This window comes from Heptranchias perlo, chromosome 5 (genome assembly GCF_035084215.1).
Source record: "Heptranchias perlo isolate sHepPer1 chromosome 5, sHepPer1.hap1, whole genome shotgun sequence".
In the NCBI taxonomy this organism is placed as follows: domain Eukaryota; kingdom Metazoa; phylum Chordata; class Chondrichthyes; order Hexanchiformes; family Hexanchidae; genus Heptranchias; species Heptranchias perlo.
In genome coordinates, this window is record NC_090329.1 from 104,219,005 (window position 1) to 104,235,609 (window position 16,605).

The window sequence follows — 16,605 nt, forward strand, 5'->3', positions numbered from 1 at the left end:
TGTAATTCCTTGGGTTCAGACGCTCCTCCCTCTACTCTGACGCCACTTTTTCAGATTCAGAATTATTTTCCCCCCAGATTTTTCCCTGCGTTTGTTTTACAGTGTTCCGCTCAGCCGCTTCTCCCGCGCATTAAGTACTCCGCTCAGCCGCTTCTCCCGCGCATTACGTGCTAATGTATAGTTTCACTAACTCTTAAAATTTTTCTTTCCAATTTTATTTTGTTAATTTTGTGGTTTTTCTCCCCCTCCCAACAGGACTTCTCCAGCATGGTAATATCTAGCAAAAAAACTCCCACTCACCTGCAACAGAATGGGAAACACTGTTTGCCAGTTTTTGCAGGTTTTAAAAAAGAAATTCCCAAGTCTCTAGAGAAAGGAGCCATATAAATAATTGTGACAGACAGAAACAAAGATAGAGAGACGTAGTGATGGAGAGACAGAGATGGAGACACAGAAATGCATTAAAAAGAGGAAGTGGAACCCTGGAAAAAAAACAGGATAAATGATCTAAAATCAGGAAGGTACTCCATGATCAAATATACATTACTGATGTAGTGATGGTACTTGCCTAGTGAGCTACCTATCCCTTGAAATAATTTATGCAACCATCTTTGGTCCCCATCTTGCCATTACACACCATTATTTTTTTGAAGTGTAGTATTGCAGGTATTCAAAGTAATCTTCAATCTTACCATCTAAATAGAGGTAACTTCTATGATTCAATTTATTCTTTAGGTGAGACAAACCAATCACATTGCATGAAAATGTGAGCGAGGAGAGCAGCCATCAGACTTTTAAGATAAATCTAGCGGATCTTCTGTGGCATTGTTCAGTCAGTTGGAGCTGTTATACCAGATATTAGCAGGACCACTGATTTGTCAGCATGAGGGACAGCTCTGGGATCTGGCAACACCAGTAAGAAAACCTAGGGTCTCACAGTACTACAACGGGGTCTGCCAGCATTTTGAATGGGCACCAGAAACAATTGGAGGGGGAGGTTCTGGAGACAGAGGGACAGGTCCAGGGATTATAGGGGGAGGGGCCCTGGGACAAGGGAACACTGTGAATTTGGTCCACAGGTTTCAGAGCACTGATAAAATGTCCCGGGATCTCTTGTGTGGTTTGGGGGTGGATGAGGGGGGGGGGCGGGGGGAGGGAGTCTTCGTTGTCCGATGGCAGGAGGAGAATGTCTTGGTCTGGCAGTACTGTGGTGGTTGTTGGGATCTGGCAGTATTGGGAAAGGAAGCCCAGCAGAACGGGACCCAAACTGCCCTTGACACTTTTCAGACTACACACACCGCATCCTCCTCCTCCTCTTAACACTGCATTCCTGCCAATCAGGTTCTCCAAACTGTTCCCAGCCCCTTTTGCATCCTCAGGTAGAGTTGAATGCAAAAATGAATTTGTTTTTAAAATTCCATTTGTCAACTGAAGTTTTATGGAATTGGAAAAAAAATTAATTGGTTTTATTCACATTTTTAACAATAACCAAATTGGTTGAGTAAGGCTGCAACAGTTACAAAAATATCATTTTGAATCCATTGTCTTACCTTTGTACACGCAAGTCCTTTGGATCAAAGTGTAGTAGTCCATCTCCTGAAAATTCCCCTTCGTCTTTTTTCTCTCGCCTGGCTAACCGTTTTTCTTCTCTACGATACTGTTTCAACAATTGCTTTTCTTGTTCAGAATGGACAGTGACTTGACAACCATAAATGGGTTGTGCATTTCCCCCTAAACCTTTTTTTGAAGTGTCTGTAAAATTAAATCAGTTTTATTCAACTCACAAAGGTATATTTAGTCAGCAATTTCTCTATTTACTGGCAACAATTACAACTATGTATAAATGACAGAAAGAAACAGTTCATTTTAATGAAATGGTTTTTCAGAAAGGGTTATTGACAATTAAAAATTATTTTGATGCCAAAAGATAGATTTATACCAAATTCTACTGAGGCTAAACACCCAATGGAGCCAATTTTCATTTGCAGATGAAAATCAGTTCTAAATGGTTAAGAACTAGTCCAAATCCAGCCTGATTTTCTGGTGCAAGCTCATCTTCATAATTGTTTGCATCATCAGGTGCACGCAGACAAGTGATGAGAAAGGAAGACTGCATGTTCCACATTAAAAGGGAGGATATTGAGGCTTTAGAGAGGGTATGATGCAAATTCACTAGGATGCTGCCTGGCATGAGGAAACACAAATACAAAGAAAGATGTGAAAAATTGGGGGGTTTTATCCATTAGAACATTGTTGATTATGAAACATGATAGAAATATTTAAAATTATGAAAGGATGGGGCAGGGTAGATAGAAGCAGGCAGTTTCCAGTAGGTCAGGGGTTTAGAACAAGAGGCCATGGACAGAAGATTAAATGCAAGAGGTTTAGAACACAGAGCAAGAGAAACTTCTTTACAGAGAGTTGTGAGGCTGTGCAATTCACTTGCAGGGTTAGTGATTGATGCAGAAAATATAACAAAATTCAAAATTAGATTTTGGATTCTGATGAAAGATCTTCGACCTGAAACATTAACTCCGTTTCTTTCTCCACAGATGCTGCCTGACTTGCTGAGCTGCTCCAGCATTTTCTGTGTTTATTTCAGATCTTCAGCATCCACAGTATTTTGCTTTCAAAATTAGATTAGATAGGTGGATGAAGGAAAAGGGAATAAAGGGATATGTTAACACGACATGTAAACGTGACAACACTCCACTTGACAAATAGCTCTAATCACCCACATAGAACGGTTGGGCTGAATGGCCTGTTACTATGTTGTATTTTCTATAAGCTGAACTTAAAGGGATGGGGCCAATTCGAAGGGGAGTGTCAACAAAGACTGAAATTCTGACAGCTTTGAGAGCTTCAATAGGCATTTCAACCATTTAGCACCCTTTGCTAAGGCTATAAAAACAGGTAATTAGGAAGTCGTAGACAAAATTAAGTGACAGGGAACAAAAGGTGAAGGCATGAGTCTGCAGACAATGGAGCAGCGCAGCATCCAAACCCTTGCTTGATAGCGGTTTAGGTTGAGAGAGTGCTGGATGAGGTACATGAGGCAAGTTGTCCTCTATGCCATTCCATGGTACCCTCCCCATGGGTTAGCATTGCAGGCATCCCCGCAGCAGATGGAGTAGTGCTACTGACCCAGACCCAGAGAACATTGGTGCCCACATTCATTGAGGGCAAGTGTGCCAAGGCCTGCAGAAATGGTTGGCAGCCAATTAGGCAGCATTAGTTCTTGATCATCCTGGTATGCCTTCTGTCATGCAATACCACCCAATGTATGACATGCTGTAATTGGTCTGCTTCTAAAGAAATATCCAGCATAAATGTTAGTCCAGCATTCACATAACATAGTAACATGCAACTTACTTAGCAAGTAGGAGCCTCAACTATCACCAAGTCTGTCAAAGAGAGATAATTTTACCTCTGTCTGCAAATACAGGTGCCGGCAAGAGGGCACTTCTTGGACAGCCTAACTTGCCTGGCATCTCTCATTAAATCCTCCCCTTCTTCTAACTAGGTTAGCTTGGGGCCATCTGATTGGCTCCAGCGGGTTTCCCCAATTATGGTACAGGGATAAAAATGTAGTAAATGGGGACAAATGGCACAAAGACTAACGAATTCTTAAGCACCAGCAAGAAAGAAACTAAAAATTAACAAAAATGGCACAGAAATGTCCTAAAAACACCACATTTCCATTCGGTGTCCTATAAATAACCTCCCACCTATTTCTGCTCCCCACAATTGTGGACGCTAAACTTACTGGATATGGGTGAGACTTGACGTCCCAGATGCTAGAAAATCCCGTGCAGGACCCCCATCCATTTCAGAGTACATCAATGAAGCTCCTGCCTGCTTCAGACAGCAGCTTCCACCGCCCGCCGCAGACCCAACCAGGTAATTCACTAGGCAGAACTGAGTTCTGTCCAATTTTGTAGTTCATTGTGCTCCTTTTTTGGGGGTGTTATGGATCCCAATGTTACCCCCAATTAATTCAACACTTCAGCAAGCTTCAAGTGGAAAATTTAAGTACAAGCTCATGAGAGCTGTCAATGGACAGCCTTCACGAGCTATAGAATACAATATAATTCCAATCCAATTAAAGGAATTAGAATGTGGTGATTAACCTACTTTCATCCATCAGCCTCAATAAACTGAGGACGGTTATGTAATAATTGTATTCCATGCAGTACAAGATTTATCTACCAGTTAGCCACAAAGGCAATCAAATATGAAGTCACAGCTGTATTCAGATTTTCAATTATCTCTCTCAAAAGTCTATGTTAACACAATAAAGAGCACCATACCAATAGCGGTATTCTGCTTTTTGCTTAGTGTGGATCATTACGTATAATTTGCTCAAAGCATCCAATCTCTGATCTGGTCAATGGTTCAGTGTTATTTCAATGCAATGGAACAGCAATTTTAAATTGTCTCTGCTGTGGCAATTAACAATGCTACAATGCACAAAGTTAAGGGCTACATACGAGACATACACGAACATAATTTTGAAATTCAGAATAGATTTCCTGCTAAGTGGACTGTGCAATCAACAGAACCAAACCATGCTCTACAAGCTTTTATAGTTACCAATGCATTATCTCTTATGTTTATGGCATCAAATTGTACAAAGTTGGGAGATATTGCATTCTGCAAACAAGTGTTAAATTCTAATCAAACAGTGCCCTGTGAGGGAGGTAAATGTCTACATTTATGGTTTGATAACAAATTCAATCTTTATAAATGGTAGCAATTTTAAAGTCAATCCACACTAGATCTCAATTAGGTATGGTCAGAATCATGCCTTCTCAATGGAGGATATGCCAAAAAAGCATTTCTGTAATTGAATCCAACACTAATAGTTTTAAACATTCAATTACAGTACAATAAACGAATGACATTTGACCCAAGGTTCACATCTCCCCATAACAACAGGAAAAAAAGTAATCTCCAGCCCACTCTAAAGACCTACCTAGCCAACAGCTCAAAGTGGCACAGTCTCTGGAAGCTGATCACCTAGTCTCCAAAAAGCAGTTGGTGGGTGACTTGGAGACAGGGACAGGGAGAAAACTAAAAAGAGTGTTGTACTTAAAAAAAAGTCATTGAACAAGGTTAATAGTGTTCAGAAGAACTGGATTTGAACAGTTCGATTTAAATATCTGCAAAGGACTCTTATCTGCACATATCGGGCACCTTCATGACAAGATGATTAAAATTAATATTTCCCTGTCCACTGACATTTAATAAAATCAGCATAATAATTCTTCATACACCTTTTTTAAACAAATCCTCCAGTCTTTACAAACATAATCTGTTCATCAGAACACAAAGACATTTTTAAATGACCGTAACCCATTAATAGGGGGCTTGATATAAATCACCATCAAAAGGACTACAGTGCTTCCAAGGTGATGATCCACCACCACCTTCTAAGCACAACTGGGATGGGCAATAAATGTGAACTTACTAACAATTGCCAAAATAGCAAGAACAAAAAAAATATATATATCCCTCAGAAAGTACTATTTTAAGAAAAAATTTTGGGCCAGAATTTGCAGACTCCTTTAAACATATGGGCCCAGATTTTGCTGCCAAAGTAACAGCAAAATTAAGGTGCATGCCGTTATTGTGTAATCGTCCAGCAATTTGTGGCGAGGAAGAGATACCCCGTGAGTTGCGAATCACAAGTTGCTGGACAATTTGTACCGCTCCGCCGCTGGCCTCGCAAAAACGGCATCTCGCCGTCAACCTCCCCATGAGTTTCAAGAAGTTGCTGCATTTGCACGTTAATTACCAATTAAACTTGACGCAGAAAGTTAGTGCTGGCAATTAACAGAATAAGGACTCTTCGATGAGATTTATGTCCCTGCAATGCCACTCAACCTCTCCAACCCAGAAAGGGAGCAATTGAAACTCATTCCTGCAAGTAGTACATTGTTCCTAGAGATCTTTTAAATTTAAAATGTCTTACTTTTCCTTTGTCTCTTTTTCCTCCCTTCTTAATCCAATCTTTCCTTCCCTCTTTATTTCTCTTTCTGTATCTGATTTAACTCTAATAATTCATCCTTTTTTATTGGAATTGTTCCCATTTCTTTCTCAATCCTTAACTCTCATTGGTTAAGCTGATAGACTGTTCACCAAGGTCCCAGATGACACATTGCCCTCATTATCAGCTCCCATTTCCAGCAATTCGCAGCACGAAAAAAAAAATTGAGCTGAAGGAGGGGGAGGGAAAAAGTCTAACTAACGGGGAACGCCTCGGGGAGCTAGATACCCCGCTCCAGCGAATTCTGGGCCGTTGTATTGGGAATGCACAAACAAACTGGTTCTGCCTACCTCAAGATCAGTCTAAGTGATAGAAAAGTCCCTTGAGCCAAGAGCACATCAGAGTCATAGAAACATATATAAACTTAGAAAATAGGAGCAGGAGTAGGCCATTCAGCCCTTCGAGCCTGTTCCGCCATTCAATATGATCATGGCTGATGCTCTATCTTATTACCATATTCCTGCTCTCTCCCCATACACCTTGATGCCTTTTGTGTCTAGAAATCTATCTAGCTCCTTCTTAAATATATTAAGTGACTTGGCCTCCACAGCCTTCTGTGGTAGAGAATTCCACAGGTTCACCACCCTCTGAGTGAAGAAATTTCTCCTCATCTCAGTCCTAAATGTCCTACCCGGTATCCTGAGACTGACTCTTGTTCTGGACCCCCCAGCCAGGGGAAACATCCTCCCTGCATCCAGTCTGTCTAGCCCTGTCAGAATTTTACATGTTTCAATGAGATCACCTCTCATTCTTCTAAACTCGAGTCAATACAGGCCGAGTCTTTCCTCATGCAACAGTCCTGCCATCCCAGGAATCAGTCTGGTGAATCTTCGCTGCACTCCCTCTATGGCAAGTACATCCTTTTTTAGGTAAGGAGATCAAAACTGCAGGTGTGGTCTCACCAAGGCCCTGTATAACTGCAGTAAGACATCCTTGCTCCTGTACTCAAATCTTCTTGCAATGAAGGCCAACATACTATTTGCCATCCTAACTGCTTGCTGCACCTGCACCTTTGCTTTCAGTGACTGGTGTACAAGGACACCCAGGTCCCTTTGTACATCGACATTTCCCAATCTATCACCATTTAAATAATACTCTGCCTTTCTGTTTTTCCTTCTGAAGTGGATAACTTCACATTAATCCACATTATACTGCATCTGCCTTGTATTTGCCCACTCACTCAACTTGTCTAAATCACCTTGAAGCCTCTATGCATCCTCCTCACAACTCACGATCCCACCTAGTTTTGTGTCGTCAGCAAACTTGGAAATATTACATTTGGTCCCCTCATCCAAATCATTCATATATATTGTCAATAGCTGGGGCCCAAGAACTGATCACTGTGGTATCCAACTGGCAATGGATTGAGTGTAGGGTCTTCCAAAACAGGAATTTGCTAAGAGTGGGAATTCAGTGGTGAGTAGAAGTAAGCTGTGGGTAAGTAATACAGAAATTATGCCTTTTACTGAATTAAAATTTAAGCTTAGTTTTTAAACTTGAAGAATTGTAAGTCAGTTGGCAGTTAACGGTCAATCAACTATAAGTTGGTCACCAGCCAGGTAGAGAGCGTATATGGGGGGTGACTAACCAGTTGAAACTGGTTTGCGTCTAAAAAAGGTATATTTTGGTACTTGCGAGAGCACGAGTGAGCTGGGAACAGAGTGAGAGCAAGGACTTCTAAAGTGGTACTTTGGTGAGAGCAGGAATTAGGAGCTAATTAGACTATCTGATATTATACATAAGTAATATAAACTTTAAAGTAGAACAAACTAAATAAACCTAATAATGGCAGCACAGGAAGGGACAGTAATGTGTCATTCCTGCAAGATGTGAGAATGTCGAGCACCAGGTATTGACTCCAGCAAACATGTCTTTGGGAAGCGTTCTCCAACTCACATTGCTCGAGCTCAAACTCTCAGAACTTGAGAAGCACGTGGAGACGATTCGACACATCGGGGGGGGCGGGTGAGTGGTTTCGGGAGTGAGTTACACCATTGCGAGTTAGGGAGCAGGCAGTGGAGGTGACTACTCGAAGGTGGATAAAGGCAGAAAGGAACAGTTAGAACAGGAGTGTCCAAACCGATTTTAGCTCCAGCTTCCTGCGGGGATGAAGACGACTCTGGGCAGGGCCATCAAATAAACGTTGATGTTTGATCACGAACAAACATGAGACGGCTTGGGAGAGGGGGAGATTAGCAACACAGCTAGAAATGCAGTAGTGATAGGGGTTTCAATAGTTAGAGGGGATGATCATCCTTTTCAGTACAGACTGACAGTTCCAGGTGCTTTGTTACCTCCCACGTAGTAGGGCAAGGAACATATGGAATAGACTAAAGAGATTGAGCGAAGGGAGAACAACCAGTTATTAAGGTCCACGTGGGAGCCAATGACTTAGGTAAAGACAGGCTAGAGGTCCTGAAAGATTGTAGCAGATTAGGAATGAAGCTTAGCAGCAGGACTTCCTGGGCAATAATCTCAGGGTTGCTTCCCCAGCCATGCACTAGAACAGGGAAGGACATGAAGAAATGGGAAATCAATCCATGGCTAAATAAGGTGTCAAGAAGAGAAATTCCACTCTGTTGGACATTGATACCAATTCTGGGATAGATGGGAGCTATTCTGTAAGTTCTTATGTTAGGCTACATCTGAACAAGCAGGGTGTTAGATTCAATAGTGGATGGGGAAGACTCAGGACTCACATTCACCTTCATAGAACATTAAAGGCAGCTCCTCAGGTTGATAAGGCTGTTAAAAAAAACTGATCAAGAATTCTAGGTTTTATCTTGAGGTATAGAATATGAAAGTCAAGGAGGTAATAATGAGCCTATATAAAACCTTAATTAGATCTCAATTAGAGTACTGTGAGCAGTATTGGGCTCTACACTATAGAAAGGATATTGAGGCTTTAGAAAGGGTGCAATGTAAATTCATACAAATACAAAGAAAGATTTGTAAAATTGGGTCATCTTTTGTTAGAACAATGCAGATTATGAGCCAATATAATGGAAAAGTTCAAAATTAAGAGAAACATTTAGAAACAAAGTAACAATAGAACAAGTTCCATTTTATAGCCATATTGGCCATATCGTGCATGCAATAATCCTTACCAATGAAACGACACGTGAGATTTTTTTTTAAATCAATTTGAAAAGCGTACTCCCTTGGACAATGCGTAACCCTACTGCTCGCTGACACTGTAAAGTATTCTCTCTTCCTTCCCTTTCAAAGCTGTGGTCATCAATCCCTCCACCCTTGCAAACTACTACCCCATCTCTAACCTCCCTTTCCTCTCCAAAATCCTTGAACATGTTGTTGCCTCCCAAATCGGTGCTCAACCTTACCACAATTCCCTGTATGAATCACTCCAAATTGAGTTTCCACCCCTGCTACAGCACCAGAATGGCATCCTCTGTGACTACAACGTTGGTGCATTATCCCTCCTCAACCTTTCTGCAGCCTTTGACATGGTCAACCATACCAGCCTCCTCCAACGCCTCTCCTTCCTGTGCAACTCAGTGGTTCCACTCTTATCTATCCAATTATAGTCACAGCATCTCTAGCAATGGCTTCTCTTTCCAGCTACACGCACTGTTATTTCCCAAAGATCTATCCCTGACCTCTCCATCTATATGCTGCCCCTTGGCGACATCACCTGCAGACTTGGGGTCAGCTTAGACACCTACGCTGATGACACCAAGCTGTACTTCTCTACCATCTCTCCTGACCCCTCCACTGCCTCTCTGTTGTCAGACTTTATGGCCGACATCCAGCCTTGAATGAGCCACAATTTCTTCTAGCTAAATACTGGGAGGACCAAAGCTGGTGTCTTCAGCCCCTGCACAAAATTCTGTACTCTTCGCATTCATATTTTGATTTTGCCTCCATGAAGTACTTTGGGACTTTTTTTAAAAAAAACAATAAAGCCAATATATAAATGCAAGGTATTGTGTTGATGCAGTTCTCACAAATACTGCCTATTGGAACATGAGTTTTTAAAGCAGTTCTGCAATGATGTAAAATTCAGATTCAGCTTGTAAACCTTTTTCTTCCTTAAAGAAATCTCCTTACCCTGAAGATAGCCGAGCTTGAGGTCTGTAGTGTGGGAGAGAGCTTTTTCTACGATCGTACACCTGTGCTGTAGAAGCTTCTCTATTAGCTCCAATCCTTCAGGTCCAAGGAGCTCAAACAACTAAAATAAAATATAATTTTGAAATAACTTGAGACTTCTCAAATGAATTATGTACACACTCATCTCAAATACAAAGTTCATTGCTTTCCTGTGAGAGAAAGAGATGATAATATCTGTGCTACAAAATAGAGTCTATTATACAGTAAAATGAACACTTTGAACTGTGTGTTCTTTGTGATCACAGAAACTGCGAGTCCAGTTTCTCTGCAGGACTTTTAATCAAATATTCTTTGACCATGCCATACATTGACAGGTAAGTTTAAAAAAAAGCCTGAAGAGAGAAAATTAAGATCACAATCGGCGAATACAGAAATGATCGCATCTCACGGTGTGAGGACAACACAGTGTGCTGAGAGTTCGGTACGTGTGGGAGTTTGGTAAAGTGGGGGAAGGAGGTGCTGCTTTGCCTTGCTTTTCCTGCAGAGCGGTAGTGGACCTGAGAGCGGTGAGCGGCGGGAGAGAGCGAGACCAGAGCGGGGATAAAAACAGCGCGGAGAGAGCGAGAGTCCAGTCGGTGAGCGGCGGTAAAGAGCGAGACCAGAGCGGAGATATAAACAGCGCGGAGAGAGCGAGAGTCCAGTCGGTGAGCGGCGGGAGAGAGCGAGACCAGAGCGGGGATATAAACAGCGCGGAGAGAGCGAGAGTCCAGTCGGTGAGCGGCAGTAAAGAGCGAGACCAGAGCGGAGATATAAACAGCGCGGAGAGAGCGAGAGTCCAGTCGGTGAGCGGCGGTAAAGAGCGAGACCAGAGCGGGGATAAAAACAGCGCGGAGAGAGCGAGAGTCCAGTCGGTGAGCGGCGGTAAAGAGCGAGACCAGAGCGGAGATATAAACAGCGCGGAGAGAGCGAGAGTCCAGTCGGTGAGCGGCGGGAGAGAGCGAGACCAGAGCGGGGATATAAACAGCGCGGAGAGAGCGAGAGTCCAGTCGGTGAGCGGCGGTAAAGAGCGAGACCAGAGCGGAGATATAAACAGCGCGGAGAGAGCGAGAGTCCAGTCGGTGAGCGGCGGGAGAGAGCGAGACCAGAGCGGAGATATAAACAGCGCGGAGAGAGCGAGACCAGAGCTTACTCTGAGAGCGAGACTCTGAGACCAGCGGCAGTTCGGGGTGACGTCACCAGTCAGAAAGTGACGCGGCACAGGGGAGGCAGCTGATTGGTGAGTAGGTTCAGGTGAGTATTTCTACCATTTTACTGTAAGTAAAGTAATAAGAAAGGGAAGATCTGCAGGTTTTATAGCAGATAGTGTTTTTTTTTAGTGAACCTAGGTCCCTAGTATAGTTAACATTTTCTAATTTCAACGTAATTTAAAAGGGGTAACTAAGCTAAGGCAAGTCATGGCAGCAGACCTCGCACCCGTGATATGCTCCTCCTGCAAGATGTGGGAAGTCATGGACACTACCAGTGTCCCTGCCGACCATGTGTGCGGGAAGTGTGTCCACCTGCAGCTACTGAACGATCGTATCTCGGAGCTGGAGCTGCGGGTGGACTCACTGTGGAGCATCCGCGATGCAGAGAAACTCGTGGATAGCACGTTTAGCGAGTTGGTCACACCGCAGGTAAAGGGTATACAGGCAGGAAGTGAATGGGTGACCACCAGGAAGAGTAAGAGATGCAGGCAGGTAGTGCAGGGGTCCCCTGTGGCCATCCCCCTCTCAAACAGATATGCCACTTTGGATGCTGTTGGGGGGGATGACTTATCAGGGGAAGGCAGCAGCAGCCAACTTCCTGGCACCACGGGTAGCTCTGCTGCACAGGCTGGGAGGAAAAAGAGTGGCAGAGCTATAGTGATAGGGGACTCAATTGTAAGGGGAATAGACAGGCGTTTCTGCGGCCGCAACCGAGACTCCAGGATGGTGTGTTGCCTCCCTGGTGCAAGGATCAAGGATGTCTCGGAGCGGCTACAGAACATTTTGGAGGGGGAGGGCGAACAGCCAGCTGTCGTGGTGCACATAGGCACCAACGATATAGGTAAAAAAGGGGATGAGGTCCTAAAAGCAGCATATAGGGAGTTAGGAGGTAAATTAAAAAATAGGACCTCAAAAGGTAGTAATCTCAGGATTGCTGCCAGTGCCACGTGCTAGTCAGAGTAGAAATAGGAGGATATTTCAAATGAATACGTGGCTAGAGGAATGGTGCAAGGGGGAGGGATTCAAATTCCTGGGACACTGGAAACGGTTCTGGGGAAGGTGGGACCAGTACAAACCGGATGGTCTGCACCTGGGCAGGGCCGGGACCGCTGTCCTAGGAGGAGTGTTTGCTAGTGCTGTTGGGGAGGGTTTAAACTAAAGTGGCAGGGGGTTGGGAACCTGAGCAGGGAGAGAGAGGAAAGCGTAACAGGAAGGGACAGAAGGTATGGAGTAATAGGTAAAGTGTTAAAAAAGGAAAAAGCAGGAACTAAGCGTCACAAAACAGATTTGAAAGTTCTTTATCTGAATGCACGTAGCATTCGTAATAAAATGGACGAGTTAACGGCACAAATAACTACGTATGGGTATGATCTTGTGGCCATTACAGAAACATGGCTGCAGGGTGACAACGACTGGGAATTAAATATGCCAGGGTATTTAACAATCAGGAAGGACAGGCAGGAAGGAAGGGGAGGTGGGGTGGCTATGTTAATAAAGGAAGGAATCACTGTAATACAGAGAAATGATATTGGGACAAAGCATCAAGATAATGAAACAGTTTGGGTGGAGATAAGGAATAATAAGGGAAAAAAAACATTAGTGGGCGTAGTATATAGGCCTCCTAATAGTTGCAACTCTGCTGGAAGAAGTATTAATCAGGAGATAGTCGGGGCATGTAATAAGGGAACAGCCATAATTATGGGGGATTTTAATTATCATATTAACTGGACAAATCAAATTGGGCAGAGCAGCCTTGAGGACGAGTTCATTGAGTGCATCAGGGATGGACTTCTTGAGCAGTATGTAACTGATCCGACAAGGGGGCAGGCAACCTTGGACCTGGTCCTGTGTAATGAGTCAGGATTAATTAATAATGTCCTAGTTAAGGATCCCCTTGGAACGAGCGACCACAACATGGTTGAATTCCATATCCAATTAGAGGGTGAGAAGGTTGATTCTCAAACAAGCATACTGAGCTTGAATAAAGGAGACTATGATGGTATGAGAGCGGAATTGATTAAAGTGGACTGGGAAAATAGATTAAAGGGTAAGACGGTACATGAGCAGTGGTGTTCATTTAGGGAGTTATTTTACAACTTTCAAAATAAATATATTCCACTGAGGAAAAAAGGGTGTAAAAGAAATGACAGCCATCAGTGGCTAAGTAAAGAAATCAAGGATAGTATCCGACTAAAAACAAGGACATATAAGGTAGCCAAACTTAGTGGGAGGATAGAAGATTGGGAATTCTTCAAAAGACAGCAAAAAGTAACTAAAGGATTGATTAAGAAAGGGAAGTTAGATTATGAAAATAAATTAGCAAAAAATATAAAAACAGATAGCAAGAGTTTCTATAGTTATATAAAAAGAAAAAGGGTGGCTAAGGCAAACATAGGTCCCTTAGAGGATGAGACCGGGAAATTAATGGTGGGAAACATGGAGATGGCAAAAATGCTGAACAAATATTTTGTTTCAGTCTTTACAGTAGAGGACACTAAGAATATCCCAACACTGGACAAACAGGGGACTCTCGGGGGGGAGGAGCTAAATACGATTAAAATCACTCAGGAGATGGTACTCAGTAAAATAATGGGACTCAAGGCGGATAAATCCCCTGGACCTGATGGCTTCCATCCTAGGGTCTTGAGGGAAGTGGCAGTAGGGATTGTGGATGCTTTGGTGATAGTTTTCCAAAATTCCCTGGACTCAGGAGAGGTCCCGGCAGATTGGAAAACTGCTAATGTAACACCGTTATTTAAAAAGGGTAGTAGGCAGAAGGCTGGAAATTATAGGCCAGTTAGCTTAACATCTGTGGTGGGTAAAATTTTGGAGTCTATTATTAAGGAGACAGTAACGGAACATTTAGATAAGCATAATTTAATAGGACAAAGTCAGCATGGCTTTATGAAGGGGAAGTCATGTCTGACAAAATTTGCTTGAGTTCTTCGAGGATATAACATATAGGGTGGATAAAGGGGAACCAGTGGACATAGTGTATTTAGACTTCCAGAAGGCATTCGACAAGGTGCCACATAAAAGATTATTACTTAAGATAAAAAATCACGGGATTGGGGGTAATATTCTGGCATGGGTGGAGGATTGGTTATCGAACAGGAAGCAGAGAGTTGGGATAAATGGTTCATTTTCGGACTGGCAACCAGTAACCAGTGGTGTTCCACAGGGGTCGGTGCTGGGTCCCCAACTCTTTACAATCTATATTAACGATTTGGAGGAGGGGACCGAGTGCAACATATCAAAATTTGCAGATGATACAAAGATGGGAGGGAAAGTAGAGAGTGAGGAGGACATAAAAAACCTGCAAGGGGATATAGACAGGCTGGGTGAGTGGGCGGAGATTTGGCAGATGCAATATAATATTGGAAAATGTGAGGTTATGCACTTTGGCAGGAAAAATCAGAGAGCAAGTTATTTTCTTAATGGCGAGAGACTGGAAAGTACTGCAGTACAAAGGGATCTGGGGGTCCTAGTGCAAGAAAATCAAAAAGTTGGTATGCAGGTGCAGCAGGTGATCAAGAAAGCCAACGGAATGTTGGCTTTTATTGCTAGGGGGATAGAATATAAAAACAGGGAGGTATTGCTGCAGTTATATAGGGTATTGGTGCGACCGCACCTGGAATACTGCATACAGTTTTGGTCTCCATACTTAAGAAAAGACATACTTGCTCTCGAGGCAGTACAAAGAAGGTTCACTCGGTTAATCCCGGGGATGAGGGGGTGGACATATGAGGAGAGGTGGAGTAGATTGGGACTCTACTCATTGGAGTTCAGAAGAATGAGAGGCGATCTTATTGAAACATATAAGATTGTGAAGGGTCTTGATCGGGTGGATGCAGTAAGGATGTTCCCAAAGATGGGTGAAACTAGAACTAGGGGGCATAATCTTAGAATAAGGGGCTGCTCTTTCAAAACTGAGATGAGGAGAAACTTCTTCACTCAGAGGGTGGTAGGTCTGTGGAATTTGCTGCCCCAGGAAGCTGTGGAAGCTACATCATTAGATAAATTTAAAACAGAAATAGACAGTTTCCGAGAAGTAAAGGGAATTAGGGGTTATGGGGAGCGGGCAGGAAATTGGACATGAAGCTGAGTTCGGATCGGTCAATGCCCTGTGGGTGGCGGAGAGGGCCCAGGGGCTATGTGGCCGGGTCCTGCTCCGACTTCTTGTGTTCTTTAGATTTGTGGTTGGGATCAGATCAGCCATGATCTTATTGAATGGCGGAGCAGGCTCGAGGGGCCGATTGGCCTACTCCTGCTCCAATTTCTTATGTTCTTATGTTCTTAAAAGGAATATTTCATCATCAGTCTATACTTATACATATAGCCTTCAATCCCAAAGCACTAAATTCAAATCATGGAAGCCTACTTTCCATCAAACATCCTTTATTAAAAAAGCAAAAGCGCAGAAAATAAAATTGTAACCCCCTCCCGACTATGAACTCCCCAAGTATGTTAAAAACCGTAACACGAACTGCAGTATCATTCAAGAATACCTCAACATCAGCCCTGGCTCCAAATGACACTGATCCGGCACGCGATTGCAGCCTGAGCAGTTTGATGTCCCAGACTTACACACACACACACACACACACGGGACTGGGAAAAAGGTACACATCTCTTTTGATTTGGAAAGAAGTTTGTAAAAAAATAAATCCTTACTGACTATCAGTTACGTAAATGTTTATGTAATTTTTTTAAAATTCATTTTCGGGATTTGAATGTCGCTTGCAAGGCCGGCATTTATTGCCCATTCCTAGTTGCCTGAGAAGGTGGTAGTGGGTCTTCTTTTTGAACCGCTGCAGGTTGTTATTCTTTGTAGTGGTGTGATATAACTGAGTGCCTTGCTGGGCCACTTCAGAGGGCAGTTAAGAGTCAGTCACATATAGGCCAGACTGAGTAAGGGTGGCGGGATTTCTTCCATAAAAAAGGACATGTTAACTAGTTGGTGGTTTACGACAATCTGACAACTCCATGGTCACATTTAATGTGATCAGCATTTTTGGCTGACTCTGGCCTTCTGTGCCTTTGCCACATCCACTTCACCTCATGACTGGTAATAGAACTTCAGTCACCCAGTTACTACTGTCTGGAAATCCCTCCCCACCTTTTAACATCTCTCCTAACTATTGCACCATGGCGAGCAGGACTGAGGGAGAGAGACAGAGAAGAGAGAGTGAGAGAGATACAAAAAAAGACGGCAAGAGCGAGAGAGAAAAAAAAGTGCAA

The 16,605-nt window shown here is 43.1% G+C and overlaps 1 protein-coding gene across 2 annotated transcripts in view; it reads right to left on the reverse strand.

Annotated features, from left to right (window-relative positions):
- The window catches only part of ascc3 (activating signal cointegrator 1 complex subunit 3), a 599,461-nt gene that overhangs the window by 521,665 nt on the left and 61,191 nt on the right, over positions 1-16,605 (reverse strand). For both annotated transcript variants that reach the window (XM_067984949.1, XM_067984950.1), the window contains exons 5-6: positions 10,118-10,238; positions 1,551-1,752 (exon numbers count right to left, since the gene is read on the reverse strand). In XM_067984949.1, coding sequence (XP_067841050.1) covers positions 1,551-1,752; positions 10,118-10,238 — 323 coding nt within the window. The remainder of the gene's footprint in view (positions 1-1,550; positions 1,753-10,117; positions 10,239-16,605) is intronic.